Source organism: Genypterus blacodes, unplaced genomic scaffold (genome assembly GCF_046128005.1).
Source record: "Genypterus blacodes isolate CSIRO-AG114 ecotype Tasmania unplaced genomic scaffold, CSIRO-AGI_Gbla_v1 ptg000133l_1, whole genome shotgun sequence".
Lineage (NCBI taxonomy): Eukaryota > Metazoa > Chordata > Actinopteri > Ophidiiformes > Ophidiidae > Genypterus > Genypterus blacodes.
In genome coordinates this window covers 8,112,501-8,137,500 of record NW_027466935.1, presented here as the reverse complement: position 1 = coordinate 8,137,500, position 25,000 = coordinate 8,112,501, and the positions used below count along the sequence as shown (strand labels likewise).

Below are 25,000 nucleotides of genomic sequence, written 5' to 3'. Positions count from 1 at the left end.
AACAAGACTTCTGCAGCTCATTATAAACTTAGAATCTAGAGATAAGACTTTCCAGCTGATAGAACAGTACATCTCCATTTCTAATCTTATATCAGGCAATGATTCAGAGCTTAATTCCTCATAAATCGATCAGAAATATTCAAACATGAACTCTACTGTATTACTTAAAGTGTTGTTTACTTTTTCACTGTTGTAAAAGAACCTAAAATGGAAGCTCCGTCTCTTTTGTTTATGGTTTTGCAGGCGATCACAGTGACATCATGTTATTCGTTAAAGGGTCATGACAAGAACCAAAAACGTAAATAAAGTTTATGGAATGCGCTGCAGAACAAAATCCATCTTCTATCTTGCGAGAAAAGTGTTTTAGTGAGAATGACAGGCTGCAGTTTTATAGTAAATAGTTCAGATGCAAAATTGTGACTCATATTTGATTGATTCTCGTGCTGCAGCGCCTGGACAGATCCTCTCCAGCTGCAACAATTTATGATACACACTTCTTTCCCCTCTTGGAGTAACGCAGTAGCTGTTGGCGTTAGTGTGCGATGATCTGTAAAGTGTGCGTGCATGTGTGTTTGTGTCTGCTACATGCTTGTCCACTCCCCCCCAAAGAGTCGCTGCTGCCGTTTCTCCTTATAAGGACGGCTGCGTCTGCAGAGTGAAGGATGGAGGAGAAGAAGAGGGGATGAGAGGGAGTGAGAGGGAGTGAGAGGGGGTGAGAGGGAGATGATGGGTAACAGCAGGAGGAAGGATGAGAGGAAAGGGAAGAGGAAGGAGGGAAGGAAGGAGGAGTGGAAGAAAAGGAGCAGGTGAGACTAGAGTGGGGGGGCAGAAACTGGGACACAGGTAACAGTGACCCAGTTAAACCAGTGTGTGTGTGTGAGCTGAAAGTGTTTGTGCGAAGACGGCGATGAAGATGAAGATGTTCCTTTACAGAGGAAGTGCGTCGCCTCTTTCCAGGTACACTGTGAAGGGAGTTAGTCATACGCTGTCCCTGGTGTGTGCGTGTACGTGTGTGTGTGTGTGTGTGTCAGATCCGAATAAAGAAGCAGCGGCGCAACATGAGTCCCGTTCATCAGATATGAGAGGTGATTGGTCAGAAGACAGAAGATACGGAAGATAGTCACTGTAACTATGACAACAGGAGTGTACCTTTTCTATACTGATGTTATCGTGATGAGGAATGGTGACTGAAGTGATTCCTGACACATTTAGGGGCCTGATATGGAGCGTCCACCTTAAATAGTCGACAAAACCCGAAAAACAAACTTTCCGCCTTAAATCTTAGTGTGCATCGTGCAGTTTTGCTGTTCCGAGTTGCAGCGCAGGCAGATTTTACACACACAGACACACACACACACACACACACACACACACACACACACACACACACACACACACACAGACACACACACACACACACACACACACACACACACACACACACACACACACACACACACTCATAACCTGAGTTTTGATGAGTTTATAAGTCGAGTGTAGTCTGGACTGATTGAGTTCAGTTAAGTTAAACCCACTTCAGCACTTTGAGCCCAAACGTCTTCGCCTGCAGCCAGAATAAATAAATCAAAAATCCGATTTAATCTCACACACTGATCTTCACTTCCCGCTCTCCTGTCTGTCCTCCGGAGCCGCAAAAGCTTTGAAAGATGACGGATTGCTCTCCCGCTTCCCCTTTTCCTTACCTTTGCTCTTTCATTTCTCTCTCTCTCTCTCTCTCTCTCTCTCTCTCTCTCTCTCTCTCTCTCTCTCTCTCTCTCTCTCTCTCTCTCTCCCACTCTCAGCTGCTCCTCCCAGCTGTTTAATCACACATGGCCTGTGCCTAAAAAGAGATGGAGGGAGGGGACAAATGGGAGGAGAGATAGGGAGTGGGAAAGAAAGAGTGGGTGAGAGAGAGAGAGACACACATACACACACACAGGCAGAGAGAGAGAGAGAGAGAATGCGAGCAGCGGGCTGGTGTGTGAGGCACATGGCCAGTGAATGAGAGATCTTTCCTTCCCTCACTCCGAGCTGGTTCTCCCACTCACTCCCCTCGCTCTCGCTTGGATTACAGCTGAGGAAGGAGCTCGTCTGGATACTCCTCCTCCACCTCTCGTTTTCTCTCCTCTCTCCCTTTTTTCGTCCCTCCTCTCTCTCTCTCTCTCTCTCTGTGTCGGCTGTCTTTCTCTCACTGAGGGACTCCTGCTCTCTGTCCTCCCAGGTCTCACCTCTCTTTCTCTCTCTCTCTCCTTTCACTCCCCTCTCCCCTGCTTCCCCCCTCAGGATGTCGTGTGAGGAGGCTCAGCTCCACAAAGAGCGGCTGCAGGCCTTAGCGGTAAGTCAGTCTGAACCTTTTTAAGTTTTTTTTGGTGACGTTTGTCTCCCTTTTCTGTTACTTTGACCTTTTCTGTCTGTTTGCTTTGTGTCTTGTTTGTCTGTCAGTGAAGGTTCTCACCCTCGTCAGACCTGTCTCACCTTGACCCCACTTACCTGCCTGTCTGTCTTTTAGTGTACAATACCTCATCTAACTTGGTACTCTCTCTCTCTCTCTCTCTCTCTCTCTCTCTCTCTCTCTCTCTCTCTCTCTCCCCCTCTCTCTCTCTCTCTCTCACTTTGCACTTTGTTGTTCTCGTCACTCTTTCACTTCAGTCCGATTTTGCTCTGTACGCATGTTCTCTCCTCGCAAACTGTGACCAACAAATTCATGACGTAAACACACTGGACCAATACAGGCCCTCAAATACCACAGCGCCCCCTCAGCTTGGTTTCAAATATGGTGGGCAGAGTGGCAGTCCTCCCTCTTCTACTCCAACTGTTCTCCTCAAATTCAAACCTGCAAGCATTTGTCAGTGTTTGTCTGCGTAACTTGGAAGCATGTTTTGTTTTTTTTTTACAGAAGCTGTCTCATTTGCAGCAGTGGAAGGCAGCTGTTTGCATGAAAGAAGCTCTGACAGCTGGCTTAGTAGAGTTCAGTCTATCTATCAGACAAATACTTTAGTTACTGACTCGCTGAAGCAGAAAGTTGAGTGTCTTCTAATTGCAAATCCAGACATTTTGCTCAGGAGTTGGTGGAGGATGAAAAGTGAACCTTTGTGCTGGCAAAATGGATCGCAGGTTTACTTTTATGTGGACAGAAACTTGACTCCAGTGGGTTGCTAGTGTTGTTCTGTGTCTGCTGAACGTGTTAGTTGGCAATTGTCTGCCAACATGGTTCAGTTTAGAGTATAAACACTTTATGAAGCGGAGGTATGTCAGGACTGTGCGTCACTTTGCTTGATTCCTTTACACTCCAAATATTACGTATTGATTAAGTGTTGCTTAATGTTTTGGGAGCTGTCATTTCAGTAGCATATGACATCATAGCCTTCTACAAGCCCTAACAGTCATGAGGGACGGAGCGATTTCAGAGGCACGAATCGTAATCTGACCACAGCTTCGCTCCTGCTGCTGTTTGTCTTGCCGTTCGTGTCAGCTTTCATCTTTTCCCAGCTTGTTACTCGGGGAAACCAGCTCAGTGGAACGTTAGTGGAAAAATCAGATGTCCTTTTCTTGCCAGATGTTTGAGGTTTTGAGGTGGACCCACTTTCCAAGGTAGAAGGATTGTGACGGTGAGGTGGTCTCTCGCCTGTGCTACGCCAGCCGCTGTTATGTTTCAGTGTCAAGGAGCAGAGATCTGTTGATGTGTTTGGTCCGGTGCTGATAGGAGTTCAAAGCAACAGTTAAGACACGAGTGCACTGCTCTGGGACTACATTTGGCGCCAGCGAGGAACCACAGCATACCACACACACAGAGGCACAGAGACACAGGAACACACACATTTACACACACACAAGCGAGGGAACAGCAGCAGCAGTAGCAGATGGAGAAACTATTTTGGCCACGTCGAACATGGCAGCAGCTTCACCAGGCTGCATGTCCTTAAACCAGTCACTCAAGTAAAGAGAGAGATCAGAAACAAACATTTGGTTGTACTCATTGTTCTTGTTTGGCCACTGGAACATATTAAATAATGTTGTTAGGGAGAAGTTTGGATTTGTTGCACAAAACCACAGAAAGCTGTGATGTAATATTGGGACGTCAGCAATCATGAACTTGAGGGCAACTTCTTCTGCATCTATTGTGTGCAACTAAATGAAACTAAATCTCATTATCCTCCTCTTGCCGAGAGTCTAATTCCATGCCGGAGGAGTGTTAGAGAGACTCCAGGAGGTGCTAAGAGCTCTGACACAGCGGAGAGTCAAGTGTGAAGTAAATCATTTCAGTCACCTTGTCCCCTGCAGCCGAGCGAGCATCTGTCTTATTTCAGTTTGTGTGTGTGGAGATAGATCGACGAATGCAATAACAACAGCCTTCACGCTGGCCAGGTACTTAAATACAGAAGGGGTTACTATTACAATAACAGTGCTAACAGCTCTCTCAGACTACTAAGTAGTCTGTAAGCTGCAGGCTGCAGGCCAAGTGAGGCCGGTCCAGTGTAAATACAGAAGCTGGACCAGGTTTCACGGGAGTCTCGACGGGAACGTGAGGGATTTTCAAAAAGTCTCCTCTATTGTCTGACTGTCAAACAACTCTTGAAGTCTAAATGAAAGCAGAGATGTGGAGTAGTGTTGTCACCGGAGCTACTATACGTTCAGAAAAAGTGTGAATCATGAGAAGTAGGAACCGACGCTTAGGCGCTGCATCAGGAGTTACTTAGAAACTTCCCAAATTTCCAAAAATAGTTTCTGTGGTGCAAAAGACACAATCTGGTTCTGCTAAAGTGAAGACTGAAGGTTAAGGGTGGATTTCTTATTGGACTTTAGGTTGAGAACGGTGTTTTTCACAAACAATTACAGTCAGAGAGAAAAATTAAACATATTGGGGGAAATTTTAAGTAATTATTGTTAGTTCCTGAATTACTCTCTATCATGAATATGTTTATTTTAAAGAAATTTATCTTTTTTATGATATGTATGGTTGTAACTGTCTCTGTCCATTCTTTGACTTACTTCTACTCTCATTCTTTTCCTACTTCAAAATTAGACATTAATCTGATTTATATTTTTGTCTGTCTGGCTTAAAACATACATGAATGAGCAGCCTATACACACACACACACACACACACACACACACACACACACACACACACACACGCTGCATCTACTGTACACTGCCTTCAGTCTGCAGCTGATGCTAATGATCGTATCAATAATTGATGCTTGTGAGATTTCAGCGTTATCACCATCAGTGCAGTTCATCAATTCTTAAGGAGTTCTCCAGGGAGCAGAACTGGAAGCTCTCGCACAACTCCTGCAGCCAAGCATCAGGCCCCGGCCATCACTGTCTCGCTGCGTACGAGGGGCCGTGCTCCCTGTCGTCCCTTATCTCCTGAGTCACGCCGCTAAATGAGTGATGTTCCTCAGACAGCTGTCACTATAATGTTCAATTACCCAGCAGAGACGGCGGCGGCGTGTTCTGCTGCAGCTAATGAATAAAGCATGGAGCTAATGGCTGTCAGTCAGCTCACCTCTTTATGTGGGCGGCAAAGGACAACATGTCTGCCAGAGGACAGCAACGGAGATAAAACATTGTAATGAGGAATTAAAAACATTATCTATCAGCATCATCGTGCAGCAGAGCGTCTTCATGTCTGGGGCTGAAGGTGAGATAACACACAGGTTCAGAGCTTCACACACAAGAGCTTCATATCCAAATGAAAACTCATCAGACAAAAGTGAGCCTAACCTGTTTTCAAGATAACATTATTACACAAACACGTTGGCCCGGCGCTGTGTTTGGAATTAGCCTACACACTCCAACCACGGGGGAAAGAATCCTGCACTTTGAGGTTTGATTACAACAAGTCAGCTGCAAGCCATGCAGGTTTCCATGGTTACTAATTGTTCAGATTAGTAAAGAGTTGTGATGTCATGCTGTTAAATCCAGACCTGTAATTGGTCTGTTATTAATGTGTAATTATAGCAGTCTGACAGAGCAGAGCCTCCTTAGGGTTCTACAGAACTGACTACACATGTGCCTATGTGTGTGTGTGTCTGTGTGTGTGTGTGTGTTTACCAAAGTTTGGTGGTTCCAAGATCTGCCAATGGTAATGGCAAGTGGTTCATCTTTCTAATTAGCTGCTGCCCACAATCTGCATAGAGTGTGTGTGTGTGTGCGCGTGTGTGTGTGTGTGTGTGTGTGTGTGTGTGTGTGTGTGTGTGTATAGAAAGTGCAGAGAATGTGCATTGGTTCACATAGTGTCTGCCATGATATGTTTACCTAGATGACCTCAGCCCTTTGGACTTTCATCCCCCAAAACACATACACACACACACACACACACACACACATGCAAGGCCACAGATTGTCTGGGCCCATGTCTTGGGGAAATGGGTAAGTGGGGGGTGCAGAAGGATCAAGGGGTTTGTTAAGTGTGGGTATGTCTGAGTTTGAGAGACACACACAGGTACACACACACATACACACATAGAGAGAGAGAGAGCGAGAGAGAGAGAGAATAAGGAAATGACAGCTGCAGGGGCTGGCAGGAGAGTGAGTCTGTGGTTATTCATTGCAGAAAGATCGGATTAATAAGCCACAACTCCAACTCTCGGTTCCATCTTTCTGTGACTGTAAATTGCATTTGTCCCTCTCACGGTACGGCGAGACAGGCGGTCACTCCTGCCCGTCTAAAGTGGCTCTACGGACATTTCTGAAGTGTAGTCCTTCCTAGAATCACACCAAGATTGACCCTTTTTTTTTTTGAATGACGGCACTTTGTAGAGAGTAAACCGCTCGACTCAGGGTCGCTCTGGATCCAGTTAGCGGGGGAGGGGGGTTGCGGGGGCTGAAGGTGAGGGGGGCTGCTAAAGCTGGACCTTGGCATGCACAGCGTGAGATTTGTGACTGTGGCATGCGGCGGAGGGGCTTCGGGGGGGCGGGGGATTTGGGCTCGGCTTGGGTAGTAAAGGAGGTGGGGGGCTGGGCTAGGCTCGGCTAGGCTGGGCCCTGCAGGCCCCGTGTAGTTACTAATCATAGACTGATGTATTGGCAACTTTAAAAACCCTTCAACCTAATCTAGACCATTCTCATACGAGTCCACAGTGGCTGGATGCTGTTTCCTCTCCGATAATTGAGGAAAGGGAGCAACCATTACAGCGTCTGAAGGGACAATCAGCACAGTATCGCTCCCCTTATTATCGTACAGCTTCCTACTAACGAAATGATCCCTCAATCTCTCTCATTCACTTTCACTGTGACATCTGATGGGGCTGCGCTGGCAAATCCACGCAGACAATACAGCTCATGTTCCCCCCCGCAGCTACTAGGGAAACAAATCTCCGTGTTGACTCTGCACACATTGAGTTAATATAACACCGATTCAAATATAGGGATGCCCAGAAGTTTATTATTAACAGTTCTCTCCTCGTCTCATCAGCTAGGTAACGGCTGACATTAATAGTCACAATGAAACCCCTGTAACAAACGTTTCAAAGTGCAATATCCGAACTCCAATTGATTTCCAGTGAGATTCTTTCCTTTAATCCCATTAAGTATGACAGCGGGGGACTACCGGACATTCAACTCTGTCCGGTTGCCTGATAGATGAATTAATGAATGTTTTCCTCTTGAATATTTGTCTTCCTGGGTGTGTCACATACCAACAGAGTGGAGAAGCAGTGAAAGGAGGCTCAGTTTATGGACTGGAGCGAGTTTATGGCGGCGGGTTTTTAGGGGGCTATAGGGGAGTGTGCTTGGGGGCTTGGGGGGGGGAGGAAAGGAAAGGGGGTGTGGCTTGTAGAGTAGCAGGGGGTCTTGGAACATGCCGGGCATTACAAGACGGCTAAAATTAGCAGCAGCTGTCCCAGACCCCAATGGACATGCTGGCGTAGCCTCGTATAGTTTGGGATGCAGGAGAGGTTTGGAATGCAGCTCAATTGATAGGAGATGATGCAAAGTGACGGCAAAGAGAGACGGAGGGCAGACAGATGAATTAGCTGCTGTCAAATAATTACAAATCACATAAAACTTAAAGTGGTTTGCTGTTGGCGTTGTGGCTCTGAGTGTCTCACAGTGAAGCACGTTACGTTTGTGTGCATCCGTGTCTCAGTCCTCAACAGTCCTCAGCCACCACTCGCTTGCTATCGTATGACCGCTGGAGTGCGAGGCATACCGGTGATGCACTAAGCTGGCATTCCTGGACACAGCCGGTCATTTAAGAGCCAGCAGCAGGTTAGCGTTCAAGCACCGCCGATCACACGGGACATCGCAAATTAGCAATTGTCCGAGGAGGCCATTGCTCTCATTCATACTAGTTGGAAAAGACAACACACACAAGTTAGAGGAAACAACACTGAATCACAAGTTATTATGGGTATGAGGGAAGTTTCTCATATCCATAACCAAACTGAAACCTTGGCAGATGCCTTGACTCACTCATTCCTTTCCGCCTAAATTGTTTTTAAATGGCGCAGAATGGACGCCAAAGTTCAAAACTCCACTTCCTACTTAATGTGACCTTTGATGTGTTGTTATTTGTCACTGGAAACACAACAAAGACAACAAATCTCTCCACCGTGACTCATTTACACCACGTTTGAATATCAAATACAGCATTCTTGGACGTATCAGTGCCAGTGGGAAAAGCGATGCCCTCTGTTTAAATGAGTGGAGCAGGAAGGCAAAGTGGGGCCAGAGGGCTGAGTGTGTGAGTCAGTCAGTGAGTGTGGGAAGCCATGAGTGTGACACCAAGAATGTGGACATTTTTCCCTGAGGAGGAGGAATGGTTGTTCTCTGGGGGGGGGGGAGATTACAGTAAACAGAGTGGAGATCAGGTTCATTTCCCTCTCAGTGCAGCCGCTCGGTCCAATTTTTCAGAAAAAAATGTTGGTGACGGTTCCTCTAAAAACAAAAGAACTGCTGATGCTGGAAAAGGGATTCAGATGATCTTAGTGTCTTTCAGGAACTCACAGTTAATGACAAATCATCTCCCCTGAGGACACAGAGACTGCTGGCCCAGAAACCCAATTTTAAGACAGCAGGCAACTTAGCAGAAGTGTTTAATTTAAAGGGGACGGAATTAAAAAGGGTTTCATTTCTGTTTGAATTGTTCAGAGACGTCGCTTAAAGGGGATTTTCTGTCTATTAATAATTTGTTTGATGGAGTCCATCTGGCATCCAAACATTCTTTTATCTGGGGATATCGGACATCTGTGCGTGTGTGTGTGTGTGTGTGTGTGTGTGTGTGTGTGTGTGTGTGTGTGTGTGTGTGTGTGTGTGTGTGGTTGTGTGTGTGTGTGTGTGTGTGTGTTCCAGTATAGGCATACATCTTCATTTCTAAACACAGAACTCACCCCCAACTTCTCTCTGTTCCTAAATCTGTGCCTTATATCATAATGTACTGCAGTAATCTGTATTTAAAGCACTGTATGTTCAAGTAATATTTGTACAGATTGAATGAGTGTAGTTATGTGTGTGTCTTTATGTGTGTAGGTGCATGTGTGCGGGTGTGTTTCATCCATTCCTCAACAACATGTCCTTAACAGTCCCTGACATCTGGTGACCATACTCAAGCTCTCTGTACCTCCCAAGCCATGGGAACGGCTGCTGTACAGGCCACTGTGGTCTGTGTGTGTGTGTGTGTGTGTGTGTGTGTGTGTGTGTGTGTGTGTGTGTGTGTGTGTGTGTGTGTGTGTGTGTGTGTGTGTGTGTGTGTGTGTGTGTGGTAAGATGACCTCACGTTAAGTTCAGCCATTAATGCAGCGTGTGCGTAGTTTTGTAATCTGTTCGCCCTCCAAGCTAGTTTATTGAGATATCTGGACATTTTCGAGTAGAGTTAGTATTCAATCAAAATGACTCAAATCCGATGATACAGCTAAACAAAGCTACTATCTGTACCTGTTTCTATAGCTGCCTGACTTCTGTCTGGTTCTGCTGAGTTTCACTCCGTTGCCTGTTCTGTGAGTGGCACTCAAATGTGGGGTTTTTCACGTTTCGGGGGTTTTCCTTGATGCTAAATTTAGCAAACAGGAAATGACGAGAGAGAGAGAGAGAGAGAGAGAGAGAGAGAGAGAGAGAGAGAGAGAGCGAGAGAGAGAGAGAGAGAGACTTCTCATGCCCTTCCTGCTCAGGGTTCTTCCTTCCATATATTTATATTCCTGCGTAGTTTCAAAGTCAAGCCTAGATCAGCCTCTCCACATCTTCTCTCTGTTCACCATCATCATCATCATCATCAGACCTCCCGCTCGCTGCTCGCTTGGCCTCCAAACACCAGCCTCATTTATCTCAACATCCAGTTGAGGATAGTTTCCCCTGCCTCTGCTTTGACCTCACCTTCATTCACAGGGTTCAAGGACTAATCCCTTTTCTTTAGATAGCCTGCAGACCCTAACCCTTTTCAAAACCGCCATAAGCCCTGACCTTTGACCTCTCTAATGCTTCACATCCTTCCTGCGGGCACCCACAGATCATTTTTCTCCCCAGAATCAGAGGCTAAGTGGTACATAGTGTATATACAGATTGAATTGTAGTTTCCCTGGTGTCACTCACAGATAAATCAAACACAATAAAGCACAAAATAAGGTTTCTAAACCAGGCGAGTACAGATTTCCATGTTCCTTTTCTATTAGTGGTCTATTTTAAAACATTTGCAACGCTTTAATGCGCAAAACACATGTAACCACTTCTACTCCACCTAAGTACTGTCCCTTTAAGACCCAGTGGCTGAAAGAGCTGCTTTCAAGTCAAACCATTCACATTACAGTAAAAATGAATGAACAGAGGTTAGAAATGAAAATGGTCAAACGTTGTATTTGTAGAGAGTTGATGGCCGATCTGAGTCACATTAATCTGTCTGTGCTTTCTTTGAATCGGAGTCTAGCTGCTGTTAAAGGCAATGCCGCCCCCAGACACTTATTGACCCATTCTGTGGTGTTTGGCTCTCGATTGGAACATAAACCAGGGAGACGTCGTTAAAATGTCATTTCCTCTAACAAGCCTTCGTATTTGACTTTGCGAATTTGTTAGAAAGCAAAACAAAATCTCGCAGGTTCAGTTTTAAATTGTATATTCATGTATTCATATTCATTCTGTACATGTTAAAGTATTTTTGAGGCAGTAATGTTTTTTTTGTTGTGCTGATATTTGCCTCTGTGGTGATTTGTCAGATAAGTTCATCTTCATGCATGCTCAACGTTACATGTATGTTCCCTTCACTCTCCTCCGGCGACATTAAACAACAATAGAAAATGTAAACTGTCAAAGCTGCTTGGATATTTTATCTTCATGTCTGATTTTGGTCTCCGTCTTTTTTGTGCCTCAGGAGAAACGCAAGAGGCAAACAGAGATTGAAGAGAAGAGGAGGAAGCTCGATGACCTAACCCTACAGCTACAACACCTCAAGGTCTGTGTGTTTGTGTGTGTGTGTGTGTGTGTGTGTGTGTGTGTGTGTGTGTGTATTGTGTCAGAGTTTTCAGTACGTCGTGTCTACATGATGAGAGACTTTCGGAATCAGGACTCATTTTAGTCGAGGGTGAGAACTAAGAGTTAAACACTTAAAATTGGTTTACGGTTAAGTTTGGAATTTGGACTTGGCTGCCCAGTGAGCAATTTTACGATCTGTTTAAGAGCATTATTGAAAGATCTTTACCAATTAGTCGTTTTAAACACAGATGTGGTAGTCACCGTTAAACACCAGGAGATGAAACTAAAGGTTTGGGCCCATGGGCGATTTCTTTTCATGCCACATTTTCCGCTTCACTTTTTCTAGTTATGGAACTGAAATAGCTCAGTTTGTTCTCTCCCTTTTGTGCTTTCAGTAGCCCAACACCAATGTCATACTGAGCTTTAACTGTTGCTGTCGTCATACAGTTTGTCAGAGGCAGCAGAGGGTTATTGGATCAATGCCCTCAGTACAAGGACACTCCTCACACCCATTCATCTCTCCTGATCCTCTCTCCCTCTTTTCTCCTTGTTCTCGCCTTGATCCGAAATGTCAAAGACAAACTACTCCTCTTGATATCACTCATGTGCTTTCAATGACACTGTATCTGTGTCCGGCACGTCACTTTCATTCCTACGTGTATGTGTGTGTGTGCAGTGTGCAGTGATGAAGGTGTTAGTTCTCTACTGGCTCAATTCTAAACATCCAAATTTGGAGATTCCTGGTGTTGAAGCTTGTTAGTCGCCTTTTCCCAGAGCCAAGTGGGTCTGGCTGTTTTCCCCCCTTCCAGATAAAATACACTCCACACACACACACACACATACATACACACACACACACACACACACACACACATACACATACGCATACACATACGCATACACATTTGCCCAATAATTACAGCCAGATGCCACTGATAAGCCAAGTTTTTGTTTTTGTTTCCACTGAACACAGATTTGACCGTCAATTAAGGATTGCGGAGGAAGCGGTGATACAGGCTCCTGGCAGTTTAGAGACATTAAGATATGAACCTTTCAACCAATGACCTCATACTCTAGTTTTTCAGAAGAAAACACTCAGACTCCTGTCAGACAAAGACATCCTACATATTTTGTTCCATGTGCTGTTCCTTACGAACTGATTGCTTATTCGTACTATTGAAAGATTTTGAAAACAACTTCAAACTACCCAATTATAAGGTAGAAAGTCCTTTATTGTGAACAGTAAACTGATATAAGGACTGTTTTAAAGTTGTATGGTGTGTGTGTGAGTGACCTTGCTGGCACCATTCATGGATTATTTTGTTCCGCCTCCCTGAGCGATTGTTCGGAAAATCCTGCAGCTGTACAGATGCAGAGAGAGAGATGCGTCAGCTGTGGGTAACCCGCTGTTTTGGTAGCCAGATTTAATATTTGTAATAAAATACATTCCATTCTGTAATTAGAGCCTTTAAACACACTCAGCATGCATGGTTACTTTATTACATAAGTTTTCCAGCAATTAACACACACTTATGGAAATATCAAGAATAGAAGCATTGATTAAAGCCATGTGCACAGTGAAGGGGGGGAGGACTTTAAAGCTTTGTGTTGGGATCCTACTTTGGTCTGATCTGTCTACAGTCTGGAGTTTTACAGTCTGTAACATGCCTCAGCTACATAAACATACATCAAGAATAATCTGAGCCTTAAATGCTTCACTTTGACCGCTTTTATGTGACTGCTGCATAAACAAAGGCTGACCCAGCGCTGCCGGAATCTAAACCGCTAAGGTTTTATTTTGACATAAGTGACAGGTATAAAAGCTGGAGTGAATTGGCTGTAGCTCATCATTCTGCACATTAGAGACACAAGGGACCAACATGTTTAGCATACGGTAGGAAGTAGGAATTCCATTACGAGTCCAGTGGACACAATGGACACTAACGCAGAAAGATGTTCAAGGAATCAGCAATGAAGCAACACTGACAGACAGACAGACGATAGTGTGACACTGTCAAGCCAGGCTTGTATTTTTGAGACGACGATTATTTGAAGTTGTGCCTTTTTCGTATAGCGGCTAACCTCCTGAGCTTTGGAGCCAGCAGACCCATTGTGTTTAACTTTTCTGAAGCATCACTATCCAGATGTAATCAGCAGTGTAGTCACACAGTCCCATTTAATGGCCATTACCTCTGAGTGCCACACGGCCAGGCAGCGTGAAGCAGGCCTTTGTAGCTTCAGTCTCTAGGGACCGACGGACTTGGGAGAGGAAGCAGAGACTGGAGCCCTGAGATGTGATAAGGACCTCATGAGCTGCATGATTCAAGCCTCTCAGAGCGATGCTGTTGATTTGAGTCTGGCCTCAGAGGACGCCGCAGTGTAAACATCAGAATGATTTCAGAGTAAGCATACGAACTGGTTTCTGCGCTGCTTGTGTTCTCCTGAAGCTTCTTCTTACAGATCACATTCATCTTTAGTATTTGGAGTTTATTGATATACTATAATATGAACTATTTTGGCATTTGTGTTTATGAATTGAACAAACAAGTGTTATGTTCAAGAAAAGAAACATTTAGTCCTATTTCTGTCCCTGCACGTATTCAATGTCATTAAAAAGTCCTCACAGACACATATTGTGCATATTTAGTGCAGAGAGAGTGCAGCTATATCTCAGCCCCTCGGCTCCTCATCAGTGCCAAACGGAGCAAGTGAACACACACCATTTTACACTCAGAGAGCAATGAGTCAACAAGCAACAGCTGTGCAGCTGGGCGGCAAGTCAAAACCTACCCAGAGTGGGGACCTAAACAAGACCCAGTACAACGTATACAGTATATAGATATATGTTACTCAACATGATGAAAGGGCGAGGGGGGGTGGAGGGGGTGTATCCAGGGCAGGCTCCAGTATTTAGGGGGCCCTGAGCAAAATTTGAAATTGGGCCCCCTGACAAATCCAAATCATTACTTTGGTAGAGTATTATGGGTTTCTTTGATTCCCTATTACAGCGAGTCTTTACAGGAGAAACAGAGCCTCTGGGGTGGACGGCCCGTTGTTGCCTCAAGGCTGTGAATCTAACAGTTTTGGTGGCTGAATATTTGAATAATCATTTGGAAAAACGATGAAATACTGAAAAAGGGTACTCTGGGGGACAAGCCAGATAACCATGTGAACATTAAACACACCATATTTATAAATGAACACCATCAAAATCTATTTTAGATCACTCAACCTGTGAAGCTGTTTATCATATCTGAATCCCAATGTACCAAACGATAAATTGGTCCAATCAAGGATGAATGTTATTGAGAAAAACATTAGGTTCCAAACTTCAAGAGGGAGAAAATGTTTTATATCTGTATTCCAAATGAAAAATGCCACTTCAGGGAAAACTATTTCCAGAGATAACTTATGCTTCCTATATATTTCCGGCACATGAGTTTGCTGACACGGAAATGTAAATCATTCGGCTCGTCCCGGGAGGGAATTGGGAGTTTTATTTTTATGAATAGGATTTTGCTCTCCAAAGATTCCCAACGCTCCGCTTTCAGAGTGTGTTCAGAGCCGTGGTGTGTAACAGCTCGACGGGAAATGGAAAGTTTGTTTAACGCTGAGCGTGAGAGAGAGCAGGCCGGGTTTCAGAGGAAGCAAACGGTCAATATGTGAACCGTACAAAACTTTATTCATAGCTGCTGGGTGGACAGAAGGTCCTTATTCATGTTCTCACAGTAGAAAGGTTTGCTTATATGTCATTAGAATGGTTTTGTGTGAAGCAAACCACATTTAGAATCAATAAAGTAGATTCATGAATGCTGTGTTAAGTCTGTTAATTTGACTATTATGTATTATAAAGTCACAAATGTGCTTGCTGGAAACTGTGACTGCTAGCTTGGCCATGTGGGCGTGCATGCTAACACACACTATTAGCTCGGACCATATTATTAGCAGTTACTGTCAGAATGTAGCATCTATTTGTGTGTGTGTCTGGTGTGTGTGTGTGTGTGTGTGTGTGTGTGTGTGTGTGTGTGTGTGTTTAAACCTCCGTGCTCCTGATTGTTTGTCAGTTGGGTTGGTTAAAGCCCAGCAGCAGTCTAACAGTAAACAGTGGAAGCTGAAGCTGAAGCTCAGATGTTCCTACTTGAGTCTGTTGTGGTAACAGAAGCCATGTCCAGACTGAGAGGGAGACACTGACACAAACACATACTCAGACATTCAATAACTATGCTGCCATAAAGGCAATCAATCAAAACCCTCATGTATGCACCTTAAAATAAAACAAATGGACATCAGTGTGAGGATAACACACACGGGCTTGTTTAGTAAAGCCGCTGCACATTAACATCGCAACATAATGATTTGATGTTAATGGGTTCCAACATGGCTGCCCGAGAGTGTCTGTTATATGGGATGAAACGTGTGTGTAAGAACCTTTCTGCTTCCTCCTCAGTCCAAAGCCATGAGAGAGCGATGGCTCCTCCAGGGAATGGGAGAGGAGGAAGGGGAGGTGCGGCGGAAACAGCTGGAGGAGGATGAAGAACTCGGGAAGCGGTTGGAAGACATGATACACAGGTATACACACACACACACACACACACACACACACACACATGCTTTGTGGTTGCTGAACGTTGCGCTTATGTATGAGTTGCCGCTTGTCTGAGGAGGATTGAACACATTTGCAGCTCGTGAACAGATGTGTGAGGCGATAACAGGAGATGTCCCATGTGTTGTTGTACTGCGGGGGTCTGCAGGTTTTAATTGACTTTGCGGAAACACCAATTAGATCGTCTGCTTGGCTGTTGTTTTCCTGCTGTTCGTCTGCTCAGGTCAAATACTTCAGTGCCTGAAAAAAGCAAAAGCTGCGCTAAGATCTCTTTCAATGTTGACTTAACCCCATTGTTAGGTTGGATTTCGTCCCTAGAACCAAAACCAACTACTATACCCACGTGCAATCACACATTTGTTGGAATTATGACCATCAATGGCTCTTGATCCAATAATTACATGTGTTTGGTTCAGAAGCAGCTTTGAATCAAGGACCTGAGTGCAATTGCAAAGTTGAGGACGTCCTTAGATACGTCTGTCTCTGAGGACGGCGACGTTACACACACCGTCATATTTAAAGCACAAAACCAGAGAACCAGAATAGAGTCTTTGGCAACAGATGCTATACAGCACATATCATGTACACACGCACACGCACACACACACACACACACACACACACACACACACACACAAACCTGCAGTGTAATGGGAGTGGAGGTATGGGATTCTACAGCTACAGGGCAGTTCTGGAATGTAGCAGTTCTGTAACCCAAGAACAAAATCTGCACTTACACACACACCAACCCAGAGCTAAATATACACACACATACATACTGTACATACATCTGACCTCACAGACCAGAGCCCAATGACCAAGCAGATGAAAGGAAAAAGCGAGAGTTGCGAGATAAAAACGGAGGCGAGCCAAAGCAGGATGTGATGGAGGGAGGAAGGGAGTGAGAGACTGAGGTGGCTGAAGGAAAAGAGAGAGAGAGAGAAAGAGAGAAAGAGAGAGAGTGATGCGATTCTGCGTGTGTTTCCTGTGTTTGTGTCTCTGGGAGGAGCTTCCTGGTTCTCATCAAGCACCGCTGTGAGATACTGGCTTATTCCCAGTGAAGTCGGGGCATGAGATCATCGGTGCCACGAATAAAACGCGCCCGCTCCTGCCATCGTGACGCTCCGGTGTCCTGGGAAGTCAATGATTTCCACTGGGAGGTTGTGAGAGTCAAACTAAGCTGAACAACCCCCCCCCCCCCCATCCTCCTCCTCCTCCTCCTCTTCGTCCCACTGAGACAGAGCAAACACAGCACCACAGGCCCGGGACATCATGTCTTTATTAAGACACTTGAACTCTTAATACTTCACCTGAAATGTTTCAATTTGAACTTGAGCCCTGCAGTAGCGAGCATAGAGAGAATGTCTGTCATTGAGACCAAGACTGAAGAACTAAGATCACGAGAAACATCGACTCAAGCGCTTCTGTTGCTCGTAGTGACCAACCCACAGCAGGCTATCACCAAACTACGCAAGATTCTAGTCATTCAGTCAGTCTGTCTTAGAGCTTAATGATGCAGAAACTGACTTAAGAAGATTCAACACTCAAAGATTCGCTGTCATACACACAGACTGAACAACGCAATTCTTCAGTGAGACAAAGGGCGACTCGTCATCTTCACTAGGGGAAGTGCAACATGTCTGCCCACTGGTGGATTCCAACATGCCTGCACAGTTTGCGGCACGGCCTTTTAGTTTGCCAACATGAGAATCTAGCAGGAATACGATGCTGACTTCGCCTCCTCGTAAAGGGAACGCGTGTTTCCTACGCCGACGCGAGCACGAACGCCCTTGAAAAAATTCGTCAGACGTCCAGGGAATTAAAAAGTGAGGGAGGACGCTGGCGCGGTGGAGACGCCTCTGAGGAGGAGGATGTTTTCCCAGTGCGCTCTGGGTAACACAAATAGCCAGCGTGCAGCGTGGAGCCAGCAGGAACTGTTGGCACCACGCAGCACAGAGAAGAAGGAGAGGAAGAAAGAAAAACGCTGACTGCACACAAATCGCTGCATCTAAAAAAAAAAAAAACCTAACAATAACAAATACAGTGGAAAAACTTTAGGAAAGTGAAAAGTGGCTTCTGCTGCAGCTCTGTTAGACTTAGAATGCAACTAGAACGCTACGCATGCGTTTATGTGCCGGTAGTTTGAAGAATTGCGACCTAAAATCCGATGAAAGGGGGAGTTGAGAGCGTGTTGGGCTACTTGAGGGCCAGTTTGGCATCGGCGGCGGTCTCGCTCCACCTCCTCCTCTATCAAATCTGAGCATGAAAGCGACTCTGTAGGCCTGCGGCCCGCTTATCGGCGGCGCTGAAATAACACGGACAGCGTGCGTCGCCACTCCGGGCCCGGGGAAAACATTCACTCGACTCACACACAGAGCGGCTGAATGGTCAAAGAGGGGCCATTGTAGAGCTAAAGTACAGTTGTGATTGTAGAGCCGCTCCGGCGTGAATCGGCCTCATTCAGCGGGCGGTTTGAATGGACGACTTGTCTGCTGGAGGTTTTTTTCACAGAGGAGATCGCAGCTTTACAGATTGTGGTTTTTAATTTCTTACAAAAGCAATTAAAAGCTGAAAAACAACCAGAGACTGTGCGCCGCTGTCTCACCTTCCAGTCTGGCCTCAGCCCAATGCCTCAGTGTGTGTGTGTGTGTGTGTGTGTGTGTGTGTGTGTGTGTGTGTGTGTGTGTGTGTGTGTGTGTGCGCCAACATAACCCCCCCGAAAAATTAAATAAGTCCGAAATGTGATCTAACATCCATCTTGAATTCAGTTTAATATATTCAGAATTAATACTTATAATGAATATGATGAGACTCCGACGTCTTAATCTGAACACAACTAAAGCCTTTGTGAAGCTCTTTGTGTCTGGGTGAACGCAGCTCTGTTCTCAGGCCGTGAGGTTTTCACAAGACGCCAATGCGACACTAAACAAGTCTGGAAAGTGTTTGCTTTCAATTATTCATATTGAATGTAGAGGAGGTCTGAACCTGAGCCAGGGTCCAGGGAATATTGTGTATCATCGTATATTGTGTAAATACTGGGGAATGTGTGAAATATTATATCGGTGTGTGTGTGTGTGTGTGTGTGTGTGTGTGTGTGTGTGTGTGTGTGTGTGTGTGTGTGTGTGTGTGTGTGTGTGTGTGGTGTCATCTCTCCCACAATAATGAAATCGTTTCGGGACAAACAACACAAACATATCAGAGAAACAAGCAGCATCGCCGCTCCAAATGTCGTGGATGCGTGTGATGATGTCATCGCGACGGGAGGAGATTTCAAATCGGATATTTAGACGGGGTGGGACATTGATGAACTGTGTGTGTGTGTGTGTGTGTGCATTCCAGGCAGAGGGTGTGTCATCTATATTTACACCCTTTAGAGCACCATCCCAGAATATCCCGTAACCCAGGCAACCAGAGTCTTTCCACTACTGATAGGACAGAGGTGAACGCTAAGGGCAAACATGGACACTGTGTGTGTGTGTGTGTGTGTGTGTGTGTGTGTGTGTGTGTGTGTGTGTGTGTGTGTGTGTGTGTGTGTGTGTGTGTGTGTGTGTGTGTGTGTGTGTGAGATAAACTATAATCATATATAAACGGGGATTCCATTGAAAACAAACTCAGCTTTACCTTCACCTCTGTGCCATTTAAAGCCCAGTCGCCTCATCCATCCCGCTTTTACGAGGGACGAAGATGAAGCAGACCCTCTTTTATGGGTGACAAGTGACAAGGTTTCACACACACAGACACACACACGTCCCTCAGGTGAAGCACAGACCATGAAGTAGCAGAAGCAGGAGCCACGGTGTGCAGGAGACGATCCAGAGGCTGAAGATAGAGAGAATGAGAGAGCGGCGGTGGTTTTTACAGATGTCCCTATCATTACATGCATAGGCTAAGTAAACACACAGAGGGATACAGCAGCAGCAGCAGCAGCAGCAAGCCCTCCTTCACTGACCCGTCCTGTATACACAAACACACACACACACACTGCTACTTTTGGATCGCTGCAGTTTCACGGCTCACAGCTCCATGCAGACTTGTACCGCTGCAGAGAGGCGGAAGTGTTCCATTTGTACTGCAGCATCATTTACTTTTATATGTACTGGCTAAACTAAGTCCTCCTCTTTAGACGGCCCGTGCGGATTGTAAGGTCACGTATACACCAGCCGAGTCAACGCAAGAGTCCCGAAAGAAGGGGCGAGTCTTGTTCCTGTGCTGTCGTCGTTGTTATCATAGCGTTTGACAGGGTTTGGACTCTTTGACAGACGCAGACGTTTAGCCTTTAGAGACACAATGTATCTTGGGTGTCCCTGGGGTGTCAGCGTGTCTCGGTTCACGCCTTTGAGGAGCTCACACACACATAGCGATCGTTGCTCACAGGAGCGACTGCCAATCGGCCTCTGATCTCAGCCTCTTGGCAGCGACACCGAGGAAAAGATCCATATCATGAACTTGTACTGTACAGCCAAATTCACGCAAAACAGAGAACATACGTCGTCACAAAGTGTGTTTGCTTAATGACTCACGATCAGTTAACTGTTTTTCTGCTGAGCTGGCAGAAAAAGACGGCAATTCCTCCCCCGAATGGTTTTTCTTTCTGCAGTTTTATTTCATCTGCTGATTTCGGGGGAGCGGCGAGATTTGCAAAGCAGCTGAGTCCCACTTAAAAGTGCCGAGTCGTGTGAATGCGGCGTCGCTCCGATTGATTTATATTTACATTTAGAGGTAATATGAGAAACAGGGTCGTTCCTCAGCATTGACAATAATATAAGCAGAATGGTTTCAGCTTTCCTAAAAACCATTTATAGTAGTTTGTAGGGGTTAAGGGGGAATCTGAGCAAGGCTGATCTGTTTCAGTAGAGCCAAGCAGACTTTATAGACTTAAAAAATAATGTGCACTCACACTGACGCTGAAGCAAAAAGACAAATATTCATAGAACGTTATGTAACCTGATCCACTGCATGGTTTCAATGGGCTTTTGGCAGCAACTGTAAGTATAGTGGGTTGTGGCCGCCGTGCCTCCTGCCCCCGACCTGACCACACACTCCATCTGACTCTCCAGCAAAAGCTCAGGGCCCTGAGAACTTCTCTGGTCTGCTAATTTATTGATGGTTAGATAAGATAAGACAAAACTCTATCGATCCCCTGTTGGAGAGATGAGGTCACTGCAAGTCACAGGAATCAGCAAGGGGAAGATAATTGAACGCAAGATACTAAAATTCAACTTTTAGGATAGATCTGATAGACTGTAAACACTCTTCTTCTGCACCTTAAATACCATCAGATCTCCCCATGCACCATGTTTGTATAACACACACACATATAAATCTACCGTCTCCAGCCTCCTGTTCCTTTTTAGAAATCGTTTCTGCGTACAGTAAACTTACAACGATAACACACATAGTTCAAGTTACACTTCTGCAGAAACTGTAAGCATTACGCAAGCGTTATTATTTCCAGATGTCAAAACAAATCTGCCCGGGTGAAGCATTGTAAACAAAGCAGGAACAGTAGCCAATCAGAGCCTTTTTGCTCCAGCCCCTGAGGGACACTGGAGCTTGTGTGATCTGGTTTATGTCCTCACACAGCATCGTAAGCAAAGTCTCAGCACAGACCTGAATAATTTAAAAGGTCAAGACATGATTATATTATATATTTGGATGCATCCGTATGTAAAAGCCTCGTTCTTTTACAAGCCGTAGGAATGAAAGGACATTCTTCACTGTTCTCCAGCTTCTCTCTCTCTGCTGCGTTTCCTTTTTTATCTCCACAACACACAGTGCGGTGTTGTGGTGTTCATCTGGCCCGAGCCTTTGAGCAAACACTCAGCCGAGCGCTCTCAGTCTGCTGAACAGAAGCTGCTCAGTACTCGCAGTGCTTACCAAGGACAGAGCTGGAGCTCTCCCATTCAATCCCAAACAATGATCCAAAACCACCGAGGAGGCAAACAAAACACTATTTTTACGTTGTTTTATTTTGGGAAGCGAAGAAACAGTGAAATATATTTGAAGGCGCTAACGTACGAGCGGAGGTGGAACGATCTATTATGTTAGTTTTAACTCTTCCGTCGAGGTTTCTGCTTTATCTCGGGCCGCAGAATGATTACTATCTGTGCTTCTGGCTTTGTTATGTTGCTTGTGCTGCACCCTGTCATTGGCTTTAAACATAACACACTAAAGGGAAAAGTTCATCATTAAGGACAGAAATAGGTGGTGGCAGAGCATTGTGTGATGGAATATGAATATCTGATTGTACTTCACAGTCTCTTTGTGTGTGTGTGTGTGTGTGTGTGTGTGTGTGTGTGTGTGTGGATTTGAGCCAAGGACGGTACATCAGTCATAAACGGGAAGGAAGCAAGGACTGTGTGTGAGGGGACGAGACGCAGCTTTATTGTACTCTGTGTGTGTGTGTGTGTGTGTGTGTGTGTGTGTGTGTGTGTGCCGATCTGAACCTCGGAGCCAAAAATAAGACAACAGGGAACGAGGAGACAGACGGCACGCTGACACACGCCTCCCCCGGCTGATATGAGTCTGATTTTCAATTGCAAATTAAAAACAGGTTATCAGGTTTCGCGTCACCTGCTGCACCTGTTCGTTGTCACGGAAGCGGCAGGTGCTCGTGCTGAGCGTCGCTCCTGGTTTCCTGTTTGCGATGCGGAGGACAGCTGAGTGAGATGAAAGGCGGAGTGTGGGAGGTGAATTATCCAGGTCTCTGTGTTTGTATGACATTGATACACTCCTCCGTTTGCTGCTGGACTATGTGGCACACTGAGTGAAAACAAGAATTGCCAGGTTTCCTAGCTGTACTTTAATACAGTACTTGGGTAAATGTATTTGCTGTCCATCTGTGGATGAAATGCAGCACTGTTTCTCAGCTGGACTCAAACCCGAGGACGAGGTGGTTACACATTATGGATCTCTAACCGATGAAACCGCTCGCTCGCCCCAATTATTCTGGGTATTTCAAACCAAAACCCTGTTCAAGTCACAAATACGTTTCGACAGAGCTCATGGATCACAAAGCGCAGGCTCACATCTGTGTTTAGGGCTCAGGAGCAGCCGTCCGACACGGCCAACAATTTTAACTGCTAGAGGAAAAAGTCTGGTTTGTTGGCTCCGCCCACTGAGGTTTACCTCAACCAATGAGGGCATTTCAGCTTCCAAAAGCAGCTCTGCCTCTGGGAAAGTGGAAAGCAGAGGGCAACTTTTGCCACTCATCTCTCTCTCTCTCTCTCTCTCTCTCTCTCTCTCTCTCTCTCTCTCTCTCTCTCTCTCTCTCTCTCTCTCTCTCTCTCTCTCTCTCTCTCTCTCTCTCTCTCTCTCTCTCTCTCTCTCTCTCTCTCATACACTCTCGCTCTCTCTCTTTCTCTTTCTCTCTTTTTGGGCAGTCCACTAATGCATGCATACACACATAGCACACGCGAACACACACATCCGCACATAAAACTTCATCCTCCTTTATGATGTGGAAAGCCGTTTCTGTCCATGCCAGTGTATCTATAGTAACTGACCTGCGGTTGTTTGGTTGGCGGTTGGTTGGTTGGTTGGCAAGGCAGGACGGTGACATCACTGCTCTTTCTCTCAAGGTTCCCACTTTCAGACGCACGAGAACCAGGAAAAGTTGAGTACAGGACAATGTACTTATTTAATGTACTGCCCTGAAACTTAAGAAGCCTGTACTGAAAGGTGTGTAAAGTCAGATTATCATGATTTGGTTTCTGTTTCTGTGCTGTGTTGGCCTTGTTTCACATCTGGCCACTAGATGGTGCCAGACACAAGTGTTACCAGTCTTTCCTCTTCAATCTCCATGGCCACAGGCTATACAGCACTTTGCAGCATTTCCGTTCCAAAGCCAAAGTGCCTTTGTAAAGCTTATAAAGGTCGAATTTGATTACAAGAGGTGTTGATCTAAGACCATATAGGGGACAACATATAGGTCTGCTCCAAGTTTATAATGTGAGCCTCAGTGGACACTCCTGATTCAATAACGCAGACGCAGACTTTGTAGACCTCCTGCAGTCACAAATTTTAGTCATCGGCCATTTTGGCAAGAGTTCACGCTGCTCACGGGAAGCAGAAGTAAAACTCATTTCCTGCCATAAAGGGAAAAAGGGAAATAAGAGGTTGGAACAGGGAAGAGGAGCACGGCGGGAGGTAACGGTGAACAGACGTGAAGGGGGGGGGACAAAAGGAGGTGAAGAGTATTTACCACCTGACCCTGGCTCAGTGTACCAATGAAAACACACTGGACTGGTTTGGGTGTATGCGTCACTGGAGCGGAGCCACACTGATCCGGAGTGTGTGCAAGTCTTTTATAGTGCCTGTAAAATCGTTTATTATAAAAGGTTTGCATCACAGACAGACGGGGACTGCTGGAGACATCACAGTGAAGCTACGTTTGTTGTCATGGCGTCCTCTGTCGTATGGTTTCTATGGTCTTCCTGAGACTGAACGCCGTCTTTTAGGATGTATTCTTAATTATTCTTACATAAACGTGGGCGGCATGTGACCGTGAGAGCGTTTCATGCAGCCTAATAACTAATTAAGGCAATATTGAGCTGGGATTGTCATGCATATACGTACAGCACAGTCTCTTTATGGAGAATACACTCATGTTCACTTCCGAAATGGAACCTTCAGCTATCAGACACGTGATTAACATTATCTATGTTGACAAAGCACATGGTATTATTGAATAAGGAAGAGCCTTGAATCGTAATGGTGAATGTCCCTGAGCTGTCCTGTTTATTTATTCCAAACAATAGTGTGAGGTCACAGTTAGAGACGGACACTTTCTGCGATAAGATCTTGATTGTATGTATTGTCCGATTTAGATAAGGTGTGATTACATTCAGCCAGTAAATTATATGGATTTCTGTGACAGATGGAGGCAGAGGAAGTCGCATGTTGTTGTTACAGTTACGGGCAGAGCTACACACTCTTAAGGGCCGATTTCATTTGGTCCATTTCCTTTCATTGAGTCAATGAGATTTCCATAGA

General features: G+C 45.4%; 1 protein-coding gene across 2 annotated transcripts in view; it reads left to right on the top strand.

Annotated features, from left to right (window-relative positions):
- Positions 1-1,914: 1,914 nt before the first annotated feature.
- Positions 1,915-25,000, top strand: part of palm2akap2 (PALM2 and AKAP2 fusion) — a 59,161-nt gene continuing 36,075 nt past the window's right edge. Inside the window, exons 1-3 of one of the 2 annotated variants that reach the window (XM_076163663.1) lie at positions 1,915-2,335; positions 11,303-11,383; positions 15,851-15,972. In XM_076163663.1, the coding sequence (XP_076019778.1) occupies positions 2,285-2,335; positions 11,303-11,383; positions 15,851-15,972 (254 nt within the window). In that variant the 5' untranslated portion in view covers positions 1,915-2,284. The remainder of the gene's footprint in view (positions 2,336-11,302; positions 11,384-15,850; positions 15,973-25,000) is intronic. The other variant, XM_076163664.1, reaches the window with a different exon arrangement.